Here is a 26,856-nt window from a genome sequence, read left to right as displayed (position 1 = left end):
TGGATTCTTTCTTATTAATAGTAGTCATAAATTAAGAACTAATGAGCCATATTTCTTGACCAATCAGTCTCAACAAGTATATTATGTTAAAGGTACCAAAGATCCTAATTGGTTAGTTGTTCAGAAAACAAAGCCTTAAGACTTGTATGATGTGCCTAAGAAAACTACACTTGAGGTTAGTCAAGAAAATGATGATATTGGCTCGATTCCCTTTACATCTAATGTCCTACATAATGATCAAGGATTGTCTTGGGATAGGAATGATTTAGCCCGTTCCATAGTTGATGGAAAACCAGTTATACCTTCAGAAGTTGTTGACCGCAAAGAAGAAGAAAGTGATGATGAAATTATTGATTTAGCAAAAGATGAAGAAAATGATTTTATTGATGAAGCTAATAATAGTGATCATTATTAGTATTGTATATATTATTTTTTTGTACACCAAAATTTTAGTATTTTTTTAATCATATATTATGTTTGTTGTTTGCTATAATAATTACATAGGCGTTATGCAATAGATATACTAAGACTCAATCCTATATGCAATGTGGTACCATGTCAGTGAAAAACCTCATCGGACGCTTAGGAGTACATGACAAGACAAACTACACATGGTAAGTCAGGTCATTCTCACTAGGTAAAATCATAGGGAGACCAGTCAGGATCATGTTGTTTTGCGAGAATGCTCTAACCATGTGGGATTGACACTGGCTTAAAGGAACACTCAAACCGGGTGTATTTATCCCCAAGCCCTAGATTCTGAAGAGGCTGTTAGGGCCTCTCTCTCCTTATTCTAATCCAACCCAAAAAATATTTTAACACACATACTCTATCTATGAACTATACAAAACACACGACTCCTCAATTATTTTCAAAATAATTTTAATATGTCGCGCCTTGATAACTACTATGTATATGTATATTTTGTGATTAAATTACATCATGCAATTAAAATAAAACTCATCCCCAATGTCACATTCTATCATATCATTGTGTCCCAGCATCCTCTAGCACGTGGTTCTTTAAAGTCATCTACTCCCACGAACACAAGGTTCGAGATCATTACAGGATCCAAACACAAATAGCACACAAGAAGTGAGTTTTCACATTTCTAAAAAAAATACAAATAAACAAAGACGTAATCAAAATAAATCATGAAAGTAATTATAACATAGCTCAACTTAATACAATCCACGTCATTTCAGCATTTTATCATTTAAAATTCATTTTTCAATCATCAATCACATTACGCATGAATCACACACTCGGATTAAGACATAAGAACACTCATCAATTTCATAATAAAAAATTAGCCGATGTTATGGAACAATTATACTAAGACTCAAGCTATATGTAATGCGGTACCATGTTAGTGAAAAACCACACTGGGGCGCTTAGGAGTGCATAACAAGACACACCATACAATGGGTATGTTAGGTGACTCTCACTAAGTAAAATCATAAGAAATCATAAGGTGACCAGTCAATGTTACTATATTTTGTGAGAATATTCCAACTATATGGGATCAACATAGACTTAAAGGAACACTCAAACCGAGTGTCTTTACCCCTATGGCCTAGACTTCAAAGAATCTGTTAGGGCCTCACCTTCCTGATTCAGGTCCAACCCCTAAAATAATTTTTACACCCAAACACTGCTAATGAATTATACAATAACCACGACCTCACACTCGTGTTTCAAACATGTTTAACACATTGCGTTAAAATTTAACACTTTAGGTTCCTAACTAGGAATCCTACACTTTCCCTTTAACACTGCGCATAATCACTTTTCTCAAGGTAAACACCAATCGAGTTATTGTATAATTCACAGCTCACAACACAAGTATTGTATCATCAAGTATTAATCATACACTTATTCAAAGTCAAATCTCATATCTACAATTTAACATCTCATAATGTCATAATCCACCATCACATCATGTTCAACTTTGCACTTATACCCAATCTCAATAACAATTTTATGATCTCAATGCAACATGTTATCTCATAATTCATCACATATTCAAATTATCATATACACCCAATTTCATGATTCCAATATAAAATCCTGGCAATTATAATTATACATGAAGAATTATAATACAATAAACATCCCAAAATAAACCTCAATTTGATCCCCTAAAGATCTCTACACATGTTCATTCTAACCCCTATTGTGATAAACTCATCCATTACCTCTAAGCGGGTTCACGTGTGTAGTTCCACAGTGATAGCGACATCTCTAGTTGTTTCCTAAGATTCCTCAAACTTTTCTCATGTTTGCTTTGTTAGAGTTTTCAAGTGTTAGAGAGAAGGGGAAGAGATTGTAGCCTCTATTTTACTGTCAACGTGTGAGACTAATTTATCTCTGCAAAATCATTAATTCGCAAATCACAATGGTGAAAATGTGTTCCAAAGGTGGTGTTCAAATTCTACAACGATCCAACGATTGATGAGTCCAAGATCATAATTTTACTAGGACAGGTTTTGGGTGTCTGCAGGAAAAGAGAAAGCTCGGTGCAAGGGATATTTCTTCCACCATAGATATTATCTCAAAAATCCCAACAGTGGATATGTGCGAAAATAAGTTCTGAACCACACGTTCAAATTTCAGGAGGATCCAATGGTTAGCGATTCTGGGATCGTTGTCATTTTACTCAGACAAGTTTGAGTGTAAGTAAAAAAAAGGGGGGGGGGGGGGGTTTGAGAAAGGAAGGAGGAAAAACAAATTTGAGAAGAAGAGAGTGCGCGAAGACATGTCATAAACATAAAAGGTGACTTATTAAGCCTCTATTTATAACTAGTATATTCTGGGAATATTTACTTTATTTTTTTTTTATTTTATCATTTAATATGAAGAAAATCTATTTTAGTCTCTCTCAAATGAATAAATAAAAATATATTTTTTTCTAAAAGCATATATTTATTTTAGTTACCTTAAAATTATTATTTTAATTAATTAAAATATTTCTCTTATTTTTTTAATTACGAAAAACTTATTATTTTTTTAAAATTCTATTTATTTTAATTTATTTCATGAAAAATGAAAAATTGGATGTTACACGTATTAATTGGTCCTCATCATGCAAAGCACTGCAGAAGTCAACCGTCACTATACTTTTATTAGTGAGACCACTTTTCTTTCGCGCTGGTGCATCAATTATAAATTTTTTGAAAATTATAATTCACTATTTTAATAGAAACTTAGTAGCTTTCACTTTCCATTCCCTTTCCTTGAAATTTCTATGAAAAGATGAAGGGTTTATCTTATCCCAAGTCAAAACTGGTGGTGGCTATCAGCTTCTATTTTCCAGAATACAAACTTTGCTAGCTTGAGAAAGAGGCATGGTCTTCATGTTGATCATGATCAATATTCAGAGTTGGCTGCAGAAGCGAAAGGTATGGAGATTTGTGTGTTTCTTTTCATCTGTTGTTGGACTGCTCTGTTACGCTTTCAGCTCTTCTTTCAATAATCTATTTGGAAAGTGGACATGGTGGAAGATATTACTTTACATTGGTTTTAGTTTCATTATCTGCCTTACTGTCTTGTTTGCAAAGGTTTGGGAGTGCTCCACCTCTCCTCGGGTGGAAGCTCACATGGCCTTTTTTATTTTGATGATCACTTCTGTGTATGCTTTTTTCTTCGATAAAGAAGTGAAAGGGAAACCAGACGCATATAGCCTTGTTTCATGTGCTGCATTTGCAATCATGTCTTTGGCTTTATCAAGATTGAGTCATTTTGGTTTTGAGGTTGATCTCTTACACTTTTTCAGTGGAGTCCTAACAATACAACTCATGAAAATAAAGTTATGGTTAGTCATTGTTGGAGGAAGTTTCAGTTATTCCCTCGTCATTCTTCGTTCCTCTTTGGTTGCTGCGAGAAGTGGGTATCATGGACTCCAAGATCAAAATCATCATCATGTAGTCATTGAATTTGGTTCACATTCAGAATCACAGGGAACCAGAACCAGTTCTAGCACTACTCAAGTAGATACGTCCCAAGCTATTGTTATCATGGCACAAGAGACTGATTCCCCTCCAGAAATTGAAGATCTAGGATTCCAAGTCACTGAATCGCAACAAAGAAATAATGATAGTGATAACAATAGTATTGTGACACAGTTCATGGGTTGCATAGAGGCGCTTAAGAAGGAGAAAGAGAAAGTTATTTTCACAATTTTCAAGCATGCTGAGGAATACCTCAAAGCTAGTCTTGTCCAGACTCCAGTGCTGCAATTGCATTGCGATGACAACTTGGTGGTGGATTCTCTGCCATCAGTTATTATCAATGACCTTCGTGAATGTGTAAGGCTGATGGTGACAGCAGGGTTAAAGGAGGAATGCATTGACGTGTACATTACTTGGCGGAGGGAGTTTCTGGGTGAGATGCTATCATGGTTGATAAAGCTCAAAATTGCCCGGTTTTATATAAAAGCTTTGTGCGTAGCTGATAGGATATTATTACCCAATGAAAGAAGACTATGTGAATGCGTCTTTGAGGGGTCCATTCCCTTTGAGGATAAGTACCCTGCATTACCGGGAATACATAGGTTCGGGTTTCGGAAGAGTTTGGACAGTTATCCTGGATTGCCCGAAACAATACATGGACGTAAGTTCGGGGAATTGTTAAGTCTTACTTACGGTGTTAAGGAGAAAGCCATTGTTCCCGGCGGCAGGGTTCATCAGATTACCCTTGATGTGCTGGACTACGCTGGGATTATAGATGTGCAGTTAACAGACCTGTTAGACAGCAGTTTGGAAGGAAAGTTTCCACTGAATAACATAGCCATGATAACAAACCTGTTAGACAGCAGTTTGGAAGCCAACTCCCAAAATTACCATGATCCTATTTTGGGTTACGTTTTCATCATCAACAATCGAAGCTACATACGGCAAAGGGCAATGCGGGGTGGATTGAGACATATTCTTGGAAATGACTGGATTCGAAAAAACACAACTAGTATCAAAGAAAACCTTCAACTCTATCTGAGAAGCTCATGGAATAAGATCTTGGATATTTTGAAGCTGGACATCAATGAGTCAGAGCCTAATGTTGCGGCACAGTTAATGAAAAACAAGCTTCTTTCCTTCAACGAACACTTCGACGATATATGCAACATTCAGTGTACGTGGTTTGTCTTCACTAAGGAGCTAAGGAGAAAAATTATACAATCCATAGAAAAGATCTTGTTGCCAGCATATGGAAACTTCATTGGGAGGTTGCAGGATTTTATTGGTAACCAAGCTTATGAGCACATTGAGTATGGAATGTTTGACATTCAAGATAGACTCAACAATTTATTTCTTGTAAGAGAGTAGATGAATCTGATGCCAGAAGAGAAGGAAAGGAGACACAAGTTTGCATTGATTTAGAATACAAAAATATCATCATCATTCATTGCAAACATAGTTGCAAAGGATTTGTGCCATTGTTGTACATTTATTCCACTGTATGTCTCAACACAAAATCCCAACTGTGTAAGGATTCCTCTTTAATTTGTTTCCATGTTTAAGATTGGTTAAATCCAAGAACGATAATCATCATGGTGATTGTTCATGTATTGCCTTTGCCACATGTTGTACAAATGGTGCATGCACGCACTAAATCCAGTATATATAGCAATTTCCTGTACGACTGTTATTTGGTAGTAAGGGTTAACATAGGTGTCTTTCCGAGTAAAGGTAGCACATCAAGAGTTGTACCATTACCGTTCAAGTGGCCTATTTAATCTGTGCCATTAATCCAAATGCATTATTGAAATTTAAGCTTAACATTCCTGATTTTATGTGCATGCTTTCATTGTCTGAAAAAGGAGACATTAGAACAAATATGCAACCATCAAAACCAACAACATATCATGAGGGCTCAGTGAAAAATTCCTACGAACTGATTTTAAGCAATTTGTTGTTGTTAAGCACCGGCAGACTTGAAGTGGTATCATTTTAAACTTTGGCAATGACAAATCTGAAAAAATTTCCTAGTTAAGAGGAGCAAAATAAAAAATCAATTTCCAGTCAATAAGGATGCCATAAATATTGCAATTATATGACTTTTTTCTATGAAAGTAATAATAATAAAGAACAATTTACAAAAATAGAGTAGTTTTAGAACAATTTGGTACGCCTCCGATGTTAACCATTCTGCTTCAGCTTTGAATAACTCCCGTGCCAAAATGATTTCTCTGGAGGGTGTTAAATTTTATATTTTATTGGGAAGAGTTTAAAATTTAAAATTTGGTGATGTTCAATTCATCAATTTCTAGCTGTTTATCAAATTGAGGTCTTCAAATACTTGTTGTATACGTTAATTTTATAAAATCTGAAACTAAAGCAGTGGAGTTGACATGTTAGCGTCTCTGAATTCAACTCTGCTGGCTTTTGAACTCTATCAATAATTCTTAATCCCTCAAATTTCTTTCTTCCTCAACTTTTTTCATTTTATGATAAACAGGGACTTTTACTTTGGTCAATATAGATTGATGGTTTTCCAAAATTCCGTATGTTAAAAGATTATACTCTTCTTCAATTCTTTTTTTCATTGTCACTACCTCTGTAATGAATAAGAGCAACCCCTAAATCATATAGATATGTTAATATTGCTTATTAGGCAGTATTTTTAAAATTCTCAATATTATCATTATCAAATATATGGTACCCGTAAAATAATCTTGTCATTAGCTTAAAATTTAGTAATCCACCCAGATTTTCTTCGGGTTAACTATGTAAGTTTCTACTTGAATACTAAAATTTAAGTTTTGCGATCTTCATGCATTGGTTTGTTGTAAATTATAAACTAGATTGTGATCCAGGGCAATGCGCAGGTATAAAAATAAAATAATTGAAAACTTTATACATCACTTAAAAATAATATAATGATATTGTAAATATAATATATGAAAATTATGTATGTATTAATTATATTAAAATGATATTGTAAATATAAAAAGTGAAAAATAATTTATGCACTGACTTTATATAAAAGGCTTCATTGCAAAATTTGTTTTCTATTTTGCTTATTACACTAAATCCATCTTTCTATTTTACTTATATCTTAAAATACATTATCTTAGTCTAGAGGTGATTTTAACAATTAAAGTAAGAATCATGATCCTTATGATTAAAGTAAGAAATAAACTCTTTTATCACTATACCTACTTGCTTATTTAAGTATTTGGTAGTGTTAATATTGTTCAGACTTTAATGACAGCAAATGCTAAAAACTTAATGAGTGCATAACCCAATCTCAAACTTGACATCTTCATCATTTTCAGGCACCTTAAAACGAGAAAATCTAACTTTTGGGGGACCTTCATCTTCACTTCCAGGTGGAGTATCCAACTCATCAGAATATCCACCTTCATCAGCAAAATCACAATTTGTTAAGTCTACTTTATTAGTATCAAATGTGGGGTTAGTACTTTGACTAAATGTTTGAGAGTCCAACCATGTTGTCCAATCCGAGCTTTCTTCAAAGTCACTATCTGAAACATCACTACAGTCGCTACTATCATTATCATCTTCATCAGCCCCAACATCATCATCATCAGTTTCTTCAGCCCCCACATCATCATCATCTGCCTTAGCCCCAACATCATCATCATCCACACCCTCAACAACAACCTCCATCTCACCTACAACACCAGCCTCATCTTCACCTTGCATCTCAACCTCCACCAAACTTTTCTCATCAAGCTGAACCTCAGCCTCCACCTTAACCTCACCCTCCACCAGAACCTCAGCCTCATCTTCACCCTTCACAACTGGTTCAGCCTTCACTCCATCAATTACAACAACCTCATCTCCCTTAAAATCATTCAACTTTTTTTCAAATTTGTCAAACACCCCCTCTTCCACATACACTTCAACCACATCAAACACAGAAACATCTTCAGCCAATTGCAAAATATCTGAGTCACAATTAAGTGGATTCAACCCTCTGCAAAGTGCTTTTCAGGGGTACATGTACCATAAGCACTTGAATGCTTTATACCCGATAGACTTAATCACCTTCGTCAAGTCAATATATGACATAGTATCCACATCCCAACCCCATTCTTCTTCAACGATCTCACCATTGACATACACAGTAGATGGTGTAACATCCCATTTTTCGTAAATTAAATTAAAAAGGTTTTTCATTTAAAATAAATAGAGTTTTAAAATGATGAGGCTTTTGTAATTAAATAAATAAGGAGAAATAATTTTATTAATTAAAATAATGATTTGAGAGAAAAAAGTATTTTATTTATTCATTTGATAGGGAATAAAATAGAATTTTTTTTATAAAATAATAAAAATAAATAAATAGAGTAAATGATAAGTTCTAAGTACCCTAGCTATAAATAGAAACGTATTAGGTTAGTTTTCACACCAATGCCTTCTCTTACTCTCAATTTCGTTTTTCCCTCTCCTTCTCCCAAAACTCTCTCTTTTTTCTGTATACCACCAAACCTATCTCAAAAAAACAATGATCTCGGACTCATTTACCGTTGGATCGTCGTAAAATTTAAGCACCAGGTTCTTAACTCAATTCCGAGCCTTCTCACCGTTGGGAATTACGAAAAATTGTCGGAGCTGATAGAAATACCCTTCACATTGTAACTTTTTCTTTCCTGCAGAAACTCATAATTGTCTCGGTAAAACTACCATTATGTTTGTTAACTGTTGGATTGTTGTGAAATTTTGATATGTGGTTCGAAATTTAATTCTGAACACCTTCACCATTGAGATTTACAAAAGAATGTTTGTGAACGGAGAAAGTTGCATCGCACGTAGGACAATGGAATTGAGGCTTCAATCCCTTCTCCTTCTCTCTAACGTTTAGAAACCCTAACAGAGCAACCAGAGGAGGAGCTCTAGAGAGCACCAAAAATGCCACAATTGATAATGGAGAACGCTTGAGTGACTACATCGAGGTAATGGGGATTAGCGAGAACATGTGTAGGGATCCTTAGAGTATCAATTGGAATGGATTTTGGAGTGTTTCCGTAATTTTTTATTTTATAATTATAATTATAACTGTGAATTATATATGTTTGATGAACCAGTTGATGTCCCAATGAGAAATTGCTGTGAAATTGATGCGTTCTTGTGTTGAGTGTGAACCCTTAAAAAAATTGAACTCTTTTTATTAACGTGAATTATATTCTAAACTATATTATTCAATGACTTATTTTATACAAATTATTGTGGGCATGATATTTGGTTGTGAATAAGTGTGTTTGTGTTTAATACTTATGTGACAATAATTATGTTGTAAGCTGTGAATTATACAATAATCCGACCAGTGTTGATGTTGAGAAAATGCTTATGTATAGTATTAAAGAGAAAGTATAGATTTCCTATTTATGAACCAGTGTTAAATAGTAGCGCAATGTGTTAAACGTGTTTAAAACACGAGTATGAGGTCGTGGGTATTGTATAATTCATGAGCAGTGTCTATAAATTAAATTTGTCATGAATTGTGGAATAACATATTGCTTTGAAATTATAATATTGTTATCGAGATTGAGTATAAGTGCAAAGTTGAATATGTGTTAATCTGTGATATACATGTAAACATATGATGATGGATTGTGACATTATGAGATGTGAAATTGTGAACAAGTTTTAGTTGTGAATAAGTGTGTGGTTAACACTTGATGTGACATTACTTGTGTTGTGAGCTGTGAATTATACAATAACACGACCAGTGTTATCTTGAGAAAAGTGTTAATGCGCAGTGTTAAAGAAAAAGTGTAGGTTTCCTATTTAGGAACCAGTGTTAAAGAGAAAGTGTAGGTTTCTTATTTAGGAACCAGTGTTAAATTGTAGCGCAATGTGTTAAACGTGTTTAAAACGCAAGTGTTAGGTCGTGGGTATTGTATAGTTCATGAGCACTGTCTGCATGTAAAAAATTATTTTAGGGGTTGGACCTGAATCAGGAGGGAGAGACCCTGACGGACTCTTCGGAGTGTAGGCCTTGGGGGTAAATACACCCAGTTTGAGTGCTCCTTTAAGTCTGTGCCGATCCCACATGGTTGGAGCATTCTCGCAAAACAGTGTAACCCTTACTGATCTCCCTATGATTTTACTTAGTGAGAGTAACTTAAGATATCCATGTTATGATGTGTCTTGTTATGTACTCCTAAGCGTCCCAGGGAGGTTTTTCACTGACATGGTACCACATTGCATATAGGCTTGAGTCTTAGCATAACTATTGCATACGCTTACTAATTGTCTATTATGAAATTGATGTGTTATTATGTCTCGATCGGAGTGTGTGATTCATGTGTAATGTGATTGATGATTGAAAAGTGAATTTTAAATGACAAAGTGGTGGAATTATGTGAGTTATGTTTAAGTAAGTTGTATCTCATTTATATGATATGTATATCTAGTTGTCTTGTTTCTCTATTAGTTATGAATGTGATAACTCACTCCCTATGTGTTGTTTGTGTTTGAATCATGTGATGATCTTGAACATCGTGTTCGGGGGAGCAGATGACTAGGTGAATTGTTTTAAGGAACCTTGTGTTGAAGGACGTCGGGACACAATGCTCTGATAGGATGTGACATTGGGGTATAGGTTTCTATATTAATTGTATGAATTAGGCGGTCTTGTTTGAGCTGAGATGACTTTATTATTTATTTGGACAAGTTTGAATATGATGTATAAGAAAGTGAATGTGAGCCTTTTACCCTGTTGAAAGGATTTTATTTAAATGTGTTTTAAAAACTTTTAATTAATTATGATTTTTTTCCTTTTATTAGTACATATATGTATGGGGTAGAGGGTGTCACATTTAGTGGTATCAGAGCAGGTCGAACCTTTCAGCTAGTGTGTTATGTGTTTACCATATGCTGGTGTGTGCTCTTTGTGATTACTTATGAATATTTTTGTTGAGCATGCTTGAATTATTAACTGTTTTTTTCCTTGCATGATTAAATGAGACTGAATGATGCTTGTGATGTGCATTGCATCCTTAATGTCTGTTATACCATAAATCCACTGTTGAGTCATGAGTTATGAGACTGGCCATCTCTATAATTTGTGAAGTGCAGTAGGATGTCATGGCAAGCCATTAAGTGATATAAGTTATCTTGAAAACTTGATGTGTGTATTAATGTCGTCAAGAACCTTGAACTTGCAGGTGTGTTGTGAATGAGTGTGTTTAATCAATGTGTTAACATGTGTTGGCTAATCCTTTCTTTTCTTAGTGAGTGATCATAAACGTGATTGTTGAAACTTGTGATTCGTTAAATACATCCTAATGACTTTTTAATTCTTACTCCTTATATGTATGCTATATGCTTGTTATAGAAACCTTATAATTCTATGTATGTTTGTAGTAAGGTGTTCTCCCTTAATTGTATAAATGATATGGTTGTTTGTGATTTCTTGTTCTTAGCGATGCTAATACCTTATAGTTCGATGACCCATATCGGGATATATTTCATAAGGAATACTATTTTGACTATACCTTCGAGTTCTAGTGCAACCCATTTTCTTGTGTTACGTGTTGAAGTCAAGTAACTCGATTATACTTGCAAGCCATAGTATAACTCATTCTTTGTGTTGCAAGCCTACGTCAAATAGTTTTTTATTATTGATGTTTCTATCACAATCAAATGATTGTTAACATCTCCACATGGGTGTACATTGTGTTCATGTTTTCGTTTATATAATTCTTTCAGAATATTTGTTGTTAATTATGAATAAGTGATCATTCTTGATTTAAAATTATTGCCTCCTAATTAATTAAGTGTTTATTTTGTTATTGGTTGCTCATCTTCCAATCATGTCTTGTCAAACCGCTTGATAATCTGTCATGTTATTACTTCTGTTACAAATAGAGAGAGACTTCGCTCTTGTTAATCATGTTAAGGTGTTTTGAGAGGAAAATACTTGAGTGGGCATTATCCTTGTTACCTATAGATGAAAGCCAACTTAGTAAGTCATGTACATGTGTTCCTTGAGGATGTGCTTAGTTACCACCTAAGTGCGAGATTGAGAATCTTATAAGTGTAGTACCCATAGAAAATTGTAACCGTAGTTCCTAGGAGATAACTTGTAAAGAGTTGTTTAGGAATATATAGTAGTTGAAAAAGTTGTGAAGAATAGTTAAGAGATTTAGTGTGAAACCTTAAGAAGAGTGTAAGGTATTTAGTAAGGCATTAATTGTTAAGCATGGAAGGGTTCGAGAGTGAGTGTTCTTGCGTAAGGTAGGTGACCTAGAAGATTATTGATAATAGTTGTATGATTAGCGAGATAAATCTTAGTTCTCCTTACCTTAATATGGGAAAAATCTGAGGATGCTCCAATGACTACCTTAGTATCTTTCATGGCCTTTTACGTGTACCTAGTCATGTCTTGACAAGATCAATGCCTTTGTGTGTTCGTGGGATGCATGGACAGGATCTCCCACCCTGAGTTAGCTCTTGTAGTGGTTTCAATGATTAGTGTTTAGTGTGTTTCCAGTTAAGTTGGATTATGGGGTGTATCATAAGGTTGCTATTGACCCTTGGGAATCATGTTTCGTGCTAAGAGTTTTGTTATGCATTTTAGTTAGATGAGGATGACTAGGTGAATTGCTTTAAGGAACCTTGTGTTGAAGGACGTCGGGACACAATGCTCTAATAGGATGTGACATTGGGATATAGGTTTCTTATTAATTGTATGAAGTCTTAGGTAGTCTTGTTTGAGCAGAGATGACTTTATTATTTATTTGGACAACTTTGAATATGACGTAAAAGAAAGTGAATGTGAGCCTTTTACCATGTTGAAAGGATTTTATTTAAATGTGTTTTAAAAACTTTTAATTAATTATGATTTCTTTTCATTTTATTAGTACATATGTGTATGGGGTAGAAGGTGTCATAGATGGCTTATAAATAAACATCCCTCCATGGTGAATCTTTAACCTCACTGTTTGTTCTTCGATTGGCCTGCAAAAAACACGAACGACAACAAAGCACAAAAAATTAATCAAAACAACACCCATCACCAAAGGTTTTCAAAACAAAACGAAAACAAAAGCCAAAATCAGGACCACCACCACAAAAAAAAAAAACCAGTATTCATGTTTCCAGCTCAACACATAAGGGACCACCACAACAAAAAGAAATTAAAGCACAAACCCCGTCAAACACAAAATCGGGACCACACCACCAACGAACACATAAAAGACCAACACAACAAAAAAAACTACTAAAGACCTCGTGGACCCCAAAACCTCAACAAAAATAGACAAAACTATTCGTACACAACCACCACCAACGAACCCCACACAAATAGACAAAACTATCCACCCACAACAACCACACAAATACACAAAACCACCCTCTGGACCACATCAACAAACAAACCCCACAAATAACATAACTTACTTGAAAACAAAAGTCACTTCCATGTTCCTACGACGTTCAACAGCGATTTTTCACGCATACCACAACCACTAACAAACACAAACGGTGAAACCTTCAGGCAAGGGTTTGCGATTTATGGGATAGCGGTTCCAAAAACCAAGCTTTAGGGTTGGGGTAAAAAACACATAAGGTAAAAAATTGCAAACCTTTTTACGTGTCTATCAGACATTGACACGTGACAGTCAACGTCACTGCCTAACGGTCAACGTCCAATTGTGTCCTGTGGGACCAACATGATAAGATTTTACAACATAGGAGGACAAAATTCGTGAACTAAAAAACTGGGAGACCAAATCCGATACTGGAGATAAAGTGGGGAACCAATTTTTCATTTTTACCTTTTGTTTATTACTTTCGGCAAGTTCTTAATGCTCTCTTTTACATGTCATTAATTTTGTACAATTTTTTATTATCACTTTTCAACAACTCAAACTTTTTAGGATAATCCTGAAGATTGTCTTCGATCACATTATCCAATTTTACAAAACAATTAATCTCGATCTTGGATTCAACCTGTTTGCAGCTAACTCTGCAGTGTTTACCAAATTTTTCAAAACAAGATTTACAAAACTATATTTCATCCATAGGACGATACCTTTGGTTTGTGAGTTGCTGAAAGTGTTCAAATTTGTGAGTTGCTTTGTCTGTCTTCCTTCATTGTGTCTTTATAAAATATTTGTGAAAAGACTTTAAGAAACACAATTCAACCTTTCAAAACATAAGGAATTAAACTGAAAAAAATAGAGTAAAATTTAGCCAATTGCAAATGTATTTAAACCTCATGATATCAGCAACATAGCTAGCACCTAATGACATCAGCAACTTAGGATTGAACTGGTCAAATTATGGAGGTAGACCTGACGACCGGTTCATCTTTACTCATATTCAATTCGTCCTCATCATGCAAAGCACTGAAAAAAGTCAACCGTCACTATACTTTTATTAGTCAGATCACTTTTCTTTTGCGTGTGCATCAATTATAAATTTTTTAAAATTATAATTCACTATTTTAATAGAAATGTAGTAGCTTTCAGATTCCATTCCCTTTCCTTGAAATTTCTATTCTAACACCCTCCGGACCCACACAAATTTTAATAGAAGTGAAGCTCTCCATTCCCATTCCCTTTCCTTGAAATTTCTATGAAAAGATGAAGGGTTTATCTTATCCCAAGTCAAAACTCGTGGTGGCTATCAGCTTCTATTTTCCAGAATACAAACTTTGCTAGCTTGAGAAAGAGTATGGTCTTCATGTTGATCATGATCAATATTCAGAGTTGGCTGCAGAAGTCAAAGGTATGGAGATTTGTGTGTTTCTTTTCATCTGTTGTTGGACTCCTCTGTTACGCTTTCAGCTCTTCTTTCAATAATCTATTTGGAAAGTGGACATGGTGGAAGATATTACTTTACATTGGTTTTATTTTCATTATCTGCCTTACTGTCTTGTTTGCAAATGTTTGGGAGTGCTCCACCTCTCCTCGGGTGGAAGCTCACATGGCCTTTTTTATTTTGATGATCACTTCTGTGTACTCTTTTTTCTTCGATAAAGTAGTGAAAGGGAAACCAGACGCATATAGCCTTGCTTCATGTGCTGCATTTGCTATCATGTCTTTGGCTTTATCAAGATTGAGTCATTTTGGTTTTGAGGTTGATCTCTTAGTCTTTTTCAGTGGACTCCTAATATTACAACTCATGAAAATAAAGTTATGGTTAGTCATTGTTGGAGGGAGTTTCAGTTATTCCCTCATCATTCTTCGTTCCTCTTTGGTTGCTCCAGGAAGTGGGTATCATCATGGACTCCAAGACCGAGATCATGATCATGTAGTCATTGACTTTGGTTCACATGCACAATCGCAAGGAACAAGAACCAGTCCTAGTGTTACTCAAGTGGATTCCCCCCAGGCTATTGCATCTGTGGCACAAGAGGCTGATTCCCCTCAAGAAATTGAGGATCTAGGATTGTTAGTCACTGAATCACAACAAAGAATTAATGATAGTGATAACAATAGTATTGTGACACAGTTCATGGGTTGCATAGAGGCGCTTAAGAAGGAGAATGAAAATGTTATTTTAACAATTTTCAAGCATGCTGAGGAATACCTCAAAGCTAGTCTTGTCCAGACTCCAGATCTGCAATTGCATTGCGATGACAACTTGGTGGTGGATTCTCTGCCATCAGTTATTATCAATGACCTTCGTGAATGTGTAAGGCTGATGGTGACAGCAGGGTTAAGGGAGGAATGCATTGACGTGTACATTACTTGGCGGAGGGAGTTTCTGAGTGAGATACTATCAGGGTGGATAGAGCTCAAAATTGGCAACACGATTAAGACCGAGTTTTTTATAAAAGCTTTGTGCTTAGCTGATAGGATACTATTACCCAATGAAAGAAGACTCTGTGAATGCGTCTTTGAAGGGTTCATTCCCCTTGAGGATAAGTACCCTGCATTACCCGGAATACATAGGTTCGGGTTTCGGAAGAGTTTGGACAGTTACCCTGCATTGCGGGACAAGTTGTTGATAGATTTGGACATTGTCTCACCATTACACGGAATACGTCAGTTCGGGGAATTGTTAAGTCTTACTTACGGTGTTAAGGAGAAAGCCATTGTTCCCGGCGGCAGGGTTCATCAGATTACCCTTGATGTGCTGGACTACGCTGGGATTCATTATTTGCATTCATTGAACCCCATGACTTATGAAGAAGGATTTCCACTGAATAGCATAGCCATGATAACAGACCTGTTAGACAGCAGTTTGGAAGCCAACTCCCAAAATTACCATGATCCTATTTTGGGTTACGTTTTCATCATCAACAATCGAAGCTACATACAGCAAAGGGCAATGCAGCGTGAATTGAGATATATTCTTGGAAATGACTGGATTGAAAAAAACACAACTAGTATCCAAGAAAACCTTCAACTCTATCTGAGAAACTCATGGAATAAGATCTTGGATATTTTGAAGCTGGACATCAATGAGTCAGAGCCTAATGTTGCGGCACAGTTAATGAAAAACAAGCTTCGTTCCTTCAACGGACACTTCGATGATATATGCAACGTTCAGTCTACGTGGTTTGTCTCAACTGAGGGGCTAAGGAGAATAATGATAGAATCCATAGAAAAGATCTTGTTGCCAGCATATGGAAACTTCATTGGGAGGTTGCAGGATTTTCTTGGTAAGGAAGCTTATGAGCACATTGAGTATGGATTGTTTGACGTTAAAGATAGACTCAACAATTTGTTTCTTGTAAGAGAGTAGATGAATCTGATGTCAGAAGAGAAGGAAAGGAGACACAAGTTTGCATTGATTTAGAATACAAAAATATTATTATCATCATTCGTTGCAAACATAGTTGCAAAGGATTTGTCCCATTGTCGTATATTTATTCCACTGTATGTCTCAACACAAAATCCCAACTGTGTAAGGATTCCTCTTTAATTTGTTTCCATGTTTAAGATTGGTTAAATCCAAGAACGATAATCATCATGGTGATTGTTCATGTATTGCCTTTGCCACATGTTGTACAAATGGTGCATGCACACGTTAGATCCAGTATAGCAATTACCTATATGACTGTTATTTGGTAGTAAGGGTTAACATAGGTGTCTTTCCGAGTAAAGGTAGCACATCACCAGTTGTACCATTACCGTTCGAGTAGCCTATTTAATCTGTGTCATTAATCTAAATGCATCATTGAAAATCAAGCTTAACACTCCTGATTTTACGTGCATGCTTTCATTGTGTGAAAAAGGAGAACATTAGAACAAATATGCAACATCATTGTTGGAAAAAAATGTGAGGTCTCACTAGTAGAAATCAAAGATACAACATAATAACTGAAATAATAGAACCTACCACACTTAGTGGAATCTTAAAACCTTATGTTAGAGCAAAACAAAGCACTTCAAGTACACATGACATAAAGTCCACAAATCTTCATAAAGTATGCTTAATAAAAAAGAAAAAACTTTGGATATTTAGATAGGAAATATATTAATCTCTGCTCCCAGTATTTCCATCATTTTGAGCTTTTTGTTGTTGTTAAGCACCAGCAGACTTGAAGTGGCATCATTTTAAACTTTGGCAATGACAAATCTGAAAAAATTTCCTAGTTAGAGGAGCAAAAAAAAAAATCAATTTCCAGTCAATAAGGATGCCATAAATATTGCAATTATATGACTTTTTTCTATGAAAGTCATAATAAAAAAAAACAATTTGCAAAAATAGAGTAGTTTTAGAACAATTTGGTACGCCTACAATGTTAACCATTCTGCTTCAGCTTTGAATAGCTCCCGTGCCAAAATGATTTCTCTGGAGGGTGTTAAGTTTTATATTTTATTGGGAAGAGTTTGAAATTTAAAATTTGGTGATGTTCAATTCATCAATTTCTAGCTTTTTATCAAATTGAGGTCTTCAAATACTTGTTGTATACGTTAATTTTATAAAATCTGAAACTAAAGCAGTGGAGTTGACATGTTAGCGTCTCTGAATTCAACTCTGCGGGCTTTTGAACTCTATCAATAATTCTTAATCCCTCAAATTTCTTTCTTCCTCAACTTTGTTCATTTTATGATATACAGAGACTTTTACTTTGGTCAATATAGATTGATGGTTTTCCTAAATTCCGTATGTTAAAAGATTATACTCTTCTTCAATTCTTTTTTTCATTCACTACCTCTGTAATGAATAAGAGCAACCCCTAAATCATATAGATATGTTAATATTGTTTATTAGGCTGTATTTTTAAAATTCTCAGTATTATCATTATCAAATATATGGTACCCGTAAAATAATCTTGTCATTAGCTTTAAAATTAGTAATCCACCCAGATTTTCTTCGGGTTAACTGTGTAAGTTTCTACTTGAATACTAAAATTTAAGTTTTGCGATCTTCATGCATTTGTTTATTGTAAATTATAAACTAGATTGTGATCCAGGGTAATGCGCAGGTATAAAAATAAAATAACTGAAAACTTTATATATCACTTAAAAATAATATAATGATATTGTAAATATAATATATGAAAATTATGTATGTATTAATTATATTAAAATGATATTGTAAATATAAAAAGTGAAAAAAAAAATTATGCACTGACTTTATATAAAAGGCTTAATTGTAAAATTTGTTCCTTATTTGTTTATTACACTAAATCGATATTTCTATTTTTTAATTCACTATTTGAGTTATCTTATATCTTAAAATACATTATCTTAGTTTAGAGCTAATTTTAACCTTTAAAGTAAGAATCATGGTCTTTATTTTTAAAATAAGAAACAAACTCTTTTATCACTGTACCTATTTGTCTATTTGGGTAGTTGGTAATATTTATTGATGTGAAAATAGTTTAAAATTTAATTTTTTTAATTTATTATATTTTTATTATCTTATATATTATCTTTTAAAATAAAATATATAAAATTAAATTTTATTTTTGAATAAGTTAATATATATATATATAAGTTTTATTTTTTTATGTAAGATAGTGAATTAAAAAATAATAAACGAATTGAGTGAAATTTGTAAAATAATAAACGAATTTTAAAATTAAGCCTAATCAATATCAATATCTATATACTAAAATTGAAGTATGTGGAATATACTAAAATACCTATGGCTGAGAGCTTGACAGTTGTCCAATTTTTTGGTTTTTTGGTCAAAATACCCATGGCTGAGAGCTTGACAGTTGTTCAATTTTTTGTTTTTTTGGTCATTTTATAGCCCTCCAGCTTTGCTTTGGTTTTGTGCCACCTGTTGCTTTGGTTTGTGCCACCTGCCTCCTGTGTTGCCTTTTTTCTGTCACGTTGAGATGTTTTCTCTCTCTTCATCTCTTCTCTTCTTTACACAAAGTCTAAGCATTTTTTGTTTTTTGTTTCTCTTCTCATCTTCATTCTATTTTTATTTTTTTTAACGATTTTGGTTTGGCTTTGAGGATGGGTTGGGTAGCCATGCTTTATCTCGCCGTCGTTCCTGCACTCAACCGAGTTTCCCTTTCTGTGCTTGGCTTTAGACTATAAATTTAGCCTCCGAGTTTAATTTGGGGTTTGGTTTGGTTTCAACGATTATCTAATCAAGCTTCTCCTAATCGGCGACTTTTCCGTTGAAAATCTTGCTTGCTTCTCAGATTCGCTATGAGTCATTACTTTATTTGCTTCTCCTAATCTCTCTTTTTATTCACTTCCTTTGTTTCTTCATTTCGTTTCAGGATGACTCCTAGGTCGACAGCTACGTAAGTACTATTGGAGTTGATTTCGTAATTATCACTCTTCTTCTCTTTTGTTATTTCTATTTATGGTCCAACACTCATTTTTATTTTATTTTCAGAAAATCAGAATCGTGGAGCTAGAAGGGAAAACCGTCAAGTTGCAGATTGTGAGTATTCATACTTCACTGACACGAATCAATGTCTTTTACCGACTACTTCATTTATAATGTCTAGAAAGCATGATCATCACCGTTTTTTGTCTGATTTTTTGTGTTTTTTTATGCTTCGTTGTTGTTTTTTTCTAAAACTCATATTTTTTATTTTGTTCAGACTTTTATGGGAAAGTTTATGAGTTTTTATGCATTTTCCTCAATTCTTAATTATCTGGATTTGCATGCAAGCTCTGCACCTCACAGTATCTTTTTGTGTTTTTTGTGATTTTTATTTGGATCAGGATGTCTGTGGCTTTGTTGTTTGTGTTGGAAATTGTTTTACTGTTCATTTTTCTTTTGCAGCATCAAAATTTGATGCTTAATATTTTATTCAGGAACCTAACAAGGTTTAAGTTTCTCTGCACAACTAATTTCTGATTGATTAAGACTTATGTTAGTGGTTTTCCAATTTTGAATAATCTTTTCATTCACATCAGGTTAGTGATCCTTGAAAATGGAGAGCAACATGATGGTGATATTTTAATAAGAGCAGATGGAATATGGTCAGAAGTAAAATATACCATCCTTCCCTTCTAGCTTTATTAACAAATGAGTTTCTTCTTTTTCTTGCTTTTACCATTCAATCTATTCTTTTTTTTTTTCTTAGGTGCGTTCAAAACTCTTTGGGCGGCAAGAAGCAAATTACTCGGGTTTCACATGCTATAGTGGATTAACAAGCTAAGATAGGGTACTTCATTCCCAAATAAAATGTTGGGACAATGTTATAAACTGTTCTACTATTTAAAGTTTCTGTTTTGGTGATTACATGAAGGTATCGGTGTTCTTGGGCTTGAACCAGTACTTTGTTGCTTCAGATGTTGGCCATGGCAAGATGCGGTGGTATGCTTTCCATGGGGAACCCCCTTCAAGTGACCCTTTCCCAAAAGGTATGTTTACCTTTTGTTGTGTGTATCAATTGTTATTGTAATTGAAACAAATTCATTTGTCTGAGTAACAGCAGGTAAGAAGAATAGGCTTTTGGATCTCTTTGGTAATTGGTGTGATGAACTGATTGCACTCATATCAGAAACATGAGAACATATGATTATACAGAGGTGATGCAGCACATCCAATGCAACCAAATCTTGGTCAAGGAGGGTGTATGGCAATAGAGGTTGTTCATTTGTAGTTTACAACTTCCAAATAAAATGTATTTCCTTGAGTATATACAATTCAGGCAGCATTAATATATAGTGCTACATGGATAAACATTATCTAATACCTAAAATCTTTATTTATTTTTATTAATCTGCCTTAATTTCAATTTCATTCCTCTAACCAAATCTTTATTTATTTTTATCAAAATTGAGTGCTTTTTCTTATGCATCAATATAGGCCTCTGATTTTGTGCCAAAAGTTGTGGATTTAGCAGCCAGAGAATTAATAGCAATTGCATCACCGGGACAAGGTTTAATCTGGGTTACTTTTTTTCTCTTGCTGTGAATCCTGGTATGTGCCAAATTAAATATAGGCTTCCTGCAATGACAGTTACACAGGTACAGCTTGACCATGCCAAGACATCCACGGAGTCTGCAGTTGTAATGAATTTAGAGTCCAGAGTATGCTCTCTCTAACTCTCACTGGTAGTTTGAATGATATGGAATTTCTTTCATTTACTCTTCTCTCCGCACCTGAATTAAAAATAATTTGTCTCTCTTGCATCTTTGTTTCCTTCTATATTATGATCTATTATGGATTTCTTTGTCACATCTAGAAAGGGGTATAGGGTTGGTTTGATTTCATATAGTACGTCATGTGTTTCAAAACTCATTGCTTTTGCAGATGATTGCATCAGAGAATATAGAAAGGCAGGTATTGACTTATGGAGAAAGGTATTGCTTGCAAAATTCTATGTGAAAAGCTTTGCTATATGCAGGGAAACTTACACTTGAGTTTTTATGTTTGAACTAATCTATCTTGATCACTTTATTATTGACAAAATAAAAATGACATCCATGCTCTGCACCTTGGCTTACTGTTTTTCTGTCACTTTGTCATTTGATTTCAGTGTCTAGGAATTCGTCCTGGAGTTATGGATGGGGCCATCAGTATATCTGCTGTTCAGGTTTGTTTTCAATATAAATGACTAAATCAAACTAAAATCAGAATGATCCCCATGTTAAATGTGAAAAATAAAATAACTGAATTTGGGCAGAACGCATACTGGGTGAATGAAATGATAAGGGGGATTATTATATGTGAATAAGTATTCTTCTCTACCAAGTTTGATAGGGAGCATCTCATTATCATTATTAATTCCATGGACATTTGTACGACGAGGCAAACTTTTATATGACAATGCAGTGGTTATGCAATGCTGATAAATCCTCTCACAACCCTCGATTAAGATTTTGATTGCTAGATAAAAAATGAAACCCTTTCATTAACCCAACAAAACCACCCCATTTGGAAAATAACCTTATTGCTTCTTGGTCTGCAAAATATCATGGCAGATGCAAGTTTCTTTGTTGGAGTCATAGGTAATCATTCTTTCACGGTTTTGCCAAGTTGATGACCAATCTTGATTAATGCCCCAAAAAGGGGTGCTTCATATATAAATATTGTTTGTTCTTTGTTAATTTGATGGAGGCAACATCATCTCAATTCTCATGTTTCTTTCTCCTGTGTAAGCTCTAAGGTATTATTTGGGCAACATCTTTCTCCTGTTCCTGCTCAACATAAATTAACAAATGTCAACATAAACTTATAAAAGTTGATGACCCATCAGTATTATTTTTTAATCTAAATTACAGTTTTACCTGGATAATTTGGGTAATATAGGTTCGTAATAAATGTCAACACACCGATTAGATTAGTGAAGTAAAACTCTAATTCTGATCACAGAATAATACTTTTAGTGTATTTAAATTTTGTCCATATTCCAATATATTTTCTATTTTTTTCCAAATTAAAAAATTGTTTTGTGCTATTATCATGTTTCTTATCTTTTTTTTTTGTATACTCATTTACCTTGCTTTTACTATAAGAAAAATAGACTAATTCAAATTATTAGTTTCTTTCCTTCTTCATATGAGCTAATACAGTGATACTGTAGACTTTTTTGTATGTGTGTATGTTTTTTCTTCTTCTTTTAGGTTGCTTTAGCATTGATTATTCATGGAAGAACATGATTTATCCCTGTCTTCAAATACATGTTTTATCTCTGGTTCGACCCCACCAGAAACTTCCACACTTATTCTATCATTTGGAAGCACCAGCACATCATGTAGGTGATAATAAACAAATATTCAAAATACAAATTTTTGTTTATTAGTAAATAGTCTATCAACTAATATTGCAGAGTTCACTTTTCATTGCTTAATTTGCATTCTAGATTATAATATATCTCATATTTATTGCTACTGGATGATACATAAATTAAACAAAAGGATGCAGACCTACGTTTTAGAAAATAAAGAAGCACGGATCTACGGAAGATTTCTCAAGCCTTCCTTACATTTGCACATTGCTTAATTGTTCCTTATGGACTTACTATGGAATCATAAAGGCTAGAGAGTACCTCGTGGCTACTGCCGATGGCTTTGGCATTGTGGTGGAGACAATCTATGTTATTCTATTTCTCATATATGCTCCAAAAGGGATAAGGGTGTGTAGTATATATTTCTTTTTTTTAACAACAAATGTTAATTATTAATATTCTTAGTTTTATTAGCAGAGAAAATCAATATGTACTATATTAATGAATTAATTATATTATAATTATATAAGCCAATTTCTAATTAATTCACCTTACAAAATCCTGTTTATTGTTAAGTGGTGATAGATTAATTTGAATCTGATTTCAAGGTAGAACTGTCATTTTGGTTGTGATTTTGGATGTGGCAATTTCGACAATAGCAGTAGTTACTACTCAATTAGCATTGCAAAGAGAAGCTCGTGGTGGTGTTGTTGGTGTTATGGGAGCAGGCTTAAACATTGTTATGTATTTCTCACCTCTCTCTTGCCATGGTAAGTTTCACTAAATCTTAGCTTGCTATCATTAATTTCCAAAGTTCCATTATATCTCACTATATAATATTTGGAAAATGTTTATCAGTACGAATTCGTTCTAGCACGAAATGTTTTACCACTGCTCACCACCGTTAATTTGTGTCAAAGGATTTGATTACAAAATTGTTCATCTAAACTCAACCAATCACATTTCAGCTTTTGTTTTCTTATAGTGTTTGTGCAGAAAACTTTCGTGCTACATAGCATTACTGATAATATTTATACAATTGAATTTATAGATAGATAGTAATTAATACCCATAAGTTTACACACAAATTTAAACTTAGATATATAATTTACCTCTTATCCGACAAAAAATTGATGTGTAATTTGGTTTGTGTTTGTAAGTGGTTAAATTAGTCTTTCAATTTGAAAACAAGGTCGAATGATGCTGTGAAATTTTTGCCTTAGTTAAAGAGTAAGGAATTTTCTCATGCACCCTTCAAACAATTATAGCTTTTAGATTAGTATGTGTAGATTCTGTATATGGATTAGTCCTCATTCGGTTCTCATTCCTGTATAGTTTATGTCATCTACTCAAACACTGTTTATATCATTGATTTATTTGTATTGCTGCTATATTTTTCTTCTTCTTCTTTATTCATTTTGATATATAGGTTCTGCACATTCTTCCATGTTTCAGTTGGATATATTGGTTCTGCACGATTTCTTTCACGTTAGAGGATGGCTGATGGAATCCATAAAGATCTTTGTTGCTTTGCGTCTTGGGTATCTCTGAGCCTTATACGAGAACATATACAACATATACAGTAAGATATAATAGATGCTACCAACATATGTAAGATTTCAAAGGTGATATTTTTTTTAATTAAAATTACCAGCAATTAAGTAATTTCTTTATGTTTCAAAATTGTTCCATTGTTTCACTTGCTTCTTTTTTCCTTTTTTTTTTGTTTTTGATGCAGGAGACAATAAGGTTGCCACTTCTTTTTTCTATCTATCCCACCTTGACTGATTTCAGTAACGGATCCAAAAGCTTTGAGATTAGGATTTGATGTGAATTTGATAGCTATTGCATTGCAAGTAAGAATAAATAGTGATACTATTTCCTATATCAACATGAGTCTTCTATTTCTTGCTCTGAATTTCGATTAACTTGATCTGCGTCTGAATGTAGGAAATTTTTGGTGTATCCCTTCGAATTATTGTTCATATATGGGTCATGAGCAAGAAGGGCCCTCTCTATGTTGCAATGTTTAATCCAATTGGAATCATCTTTGCAATCATCATGGGAATTGGCTTTCTTTGTGGCTCTATTAATCTTGGAAGGTATACGTTTCTTTCATGTCTCAATCATAAGAAAAATTGGAGGTGTGTCCACTTATGGACTTATGATTTTATTAATGAGAGCATTTTGTTTTCGTGTGAATGAATGCAATTTAAAAAATACTTTAGTCTAAGGACTACAATTATGAAAGGGGGACCTTTTGTTTGCATGTGTGTGAATGCAACTTAAAAATACTTTAATCTTAGAAGGAATACAATTATGTAAGTATGGTTTTGTTTATGTACAGTGTGCTTGGAGCAGCCATAGCGGTTATTGGTTTTTATGCTGTTATTTAGGGGAAAAGCCAAGAGCAAGCAAAGGAAGAGTGTGAAGTCTATGATAACTCAGAATCATACTCGCCGTTGTCCCTCTTTTGGAGAACAAGAGAATGGAGGAATAGAATCATAGAAATCATTTAATTTCTCTAGCTTCAATATAAATGTCTCATGTAATATTTTGAAAACAGATTGCATTAATAAAAAAAATAGTCATAGTTCGATTGATTTGAAACCTTAGTCTAATTTTCTAACAAGATAATAAAAAATAAACAGCTTGAAACACACAACCAGTTTATAGTTTGATCAATAAAAAATAATGGGTGGGAAAGAAAGTAAGAATTTTATCAGGCATGCTATTTTTCCTGCATTTCACATTCACAATGCATTATTTAATATCTATTTGGCTTAATGTCAGAGAATAAGAATTGGCCGTTTTTCCAGCCACTTTACAATATCCTATTGTTGTCTATATATATTCTTTTCTCTGACAACCTTTCATTTTGTCTTATTTCATTCATTAATAGTGCTTTTTTTCTTTCATTTCTTTCTTTAAGAATAATTATCCAATCTGTTGGGTAGGTATAAATATATTGACAAGGGAAAATTTTGTGGCTGTGGAGAAGACCCCAAGACATGTAAAATCTATATCTATATCTATTTATATGATCAATATAATATAATATATGTAGCTCCGAGACATTGACGAAATAGAAACATCATCTCTCGCTCCTAAGTTGTACATTTTTTTTGCTACATAATTAGTACGATACAATTCAATAAAAAATTAAAATTGATTTCTTACATGATTCAATGATTAATTTGTAATTATCAATAATGCAGGTTTGATAACTTGCTGTCTACCGTGCGTCACCTTTGGCCAAATTACAGAAATTGTGGATGAAGGGTGTAATAGTAAGATCAGCGAAATAAGAAATAAACAAAATATTATATATAATTTCTATTTTACAATATATGTTGTATTGATCATATATAAGTTAGTTTGATCTGTGAGAGTGAAAGAGAGTTTCATATTGCAATGTAGTTTTCCCTTTTCTGGATGAAAATGAAATCATCAAGAGGATGTCTATGTCACTTGATTACGATACTTAATGAGTTATAATTAAATTGAAAGCCCATGTTTTGATAAACTGGATGTATAAAATAGGATATGTCAAGTAGTTTTTCTTTTTCTGGAGGGGTTTGAAAATTTTTATATAAAAAGAATAAAGGGTTAGTCACCTTTTTCTTTTTCATTTAATTAATAATGTTTCTATTTTTATCTTGCTGATTGCTTCCTGCACTTTTATTTACATAATATATTTTTTGATTTTCTGTGTATTTTAGTTATTTCTCTTTATATTTATGGGTGAAAACAAATTATACTCTGAATTTTTTATTTATTGTAATTGAAAATACTCTATCAACTTTAATGCTGAGATTCACACGGGAGATA

The 26,856-nt window shown here is 33.7% G+C and overlaps 2 protein-coding genes and 1 long non-coding RNA gene across 20 annotated transcripts; all 3 read left to right on the top strand.

The window, feature by feature from the left end:
- Positions 1 to 3,251: 3,251 nt before the first annotated feature.
- On the top strand, positions 3,252 to 5,737 carry LOC100789752 (exocyst complex component EXO70B1). Its single transcript, XM_003528166.4, has one exon. The coding sequence runs from the start codon at positions 3,348 to 3,350 to the stop codon at positions 5,319 to 5,321; it is 1,974 nt and encodes a 657-aa protein (XP_003528214.1). The 5' UTR covers positions 3,252 to 3,347; the 3' UTR covers positions 5,322 to 5,737.
- On the top strand, positions 3,292 to 17,071 carry LOC102669438 (exocyst complex component EXO70B1). Its single transcript, XM_006581938.3, has 2 exons — positions 3,292 to 3,401; positions 15,184 to 17,071. The coding sequence occupies exon 2, from the start codon at positions 15,432 to 15,434 to the stop codon at positions 16,665 to 16,667; it is 1,236 nt and encodes a 411-aa protein (XP_006582001.2). The 5' UTR covers positions 3,292 to 3,401; positions 15,184 to 15,431; the 3' UTR covers positions 16,668 to 17,071.
- Positions 17,072 to 19,026: 1,955 nt separating this feature from the next.
- On the top strand, positions 19,027 to 25,559 carry LOC102669583 (uncharacterized). Of its 18 annotated transcripts, none has more exons than XR_005892065.1 (13): positions 19,027 to 19,638; positions 19,734 to 19,781; positions 20,264 to 20,329; positions 20,434 to 20,514; positions 20,642 to 20,713; positions 20,788 to 20,940; positions 21,162 to 21,234; positions 21,315 to 21,385; positions 21,609 to 21,658; positions 21,835 to 23,795; positions 24,481 to 24,881; positions 24,976 to 25,127; positions 25,373 to 25,559. It is a non-coding gene; the product is annotated as an uncharacterized lncRNA (long non-coding RNA). The 18 variants fall into 18 exon arrangements; XR_005892063.1 differs by having other exon boundaries at positions 20,599 to 20,713; positions 20,785 to 20,940; XR_005892070.1 differs by having other exon boundaries at positions 20,264 to 20,336; positions 20,880 to 20,940.
- The last annotated feature ends 1,297 nt before the right edge of the window (positions 25,560 to 26,856 follow it).

Source organism: Glycine max, chromosome 6, assembly GCF_000004515.6.
Source record: "Glycine max cultivar Williams 82 chromosome 6, Glycine_max_v4.0, whole genome shotgun sequence".
NCBI lineage: Eukaryota > Viridiplantae > Streptophyta > Magnoliopsida > Fabales > Fabaceae > Glycine > Glycine max.
Note: the sequence above shows the minus strand (reverse complement) of the source record. Positions and strands in the feature narration are given on the sequence as shown.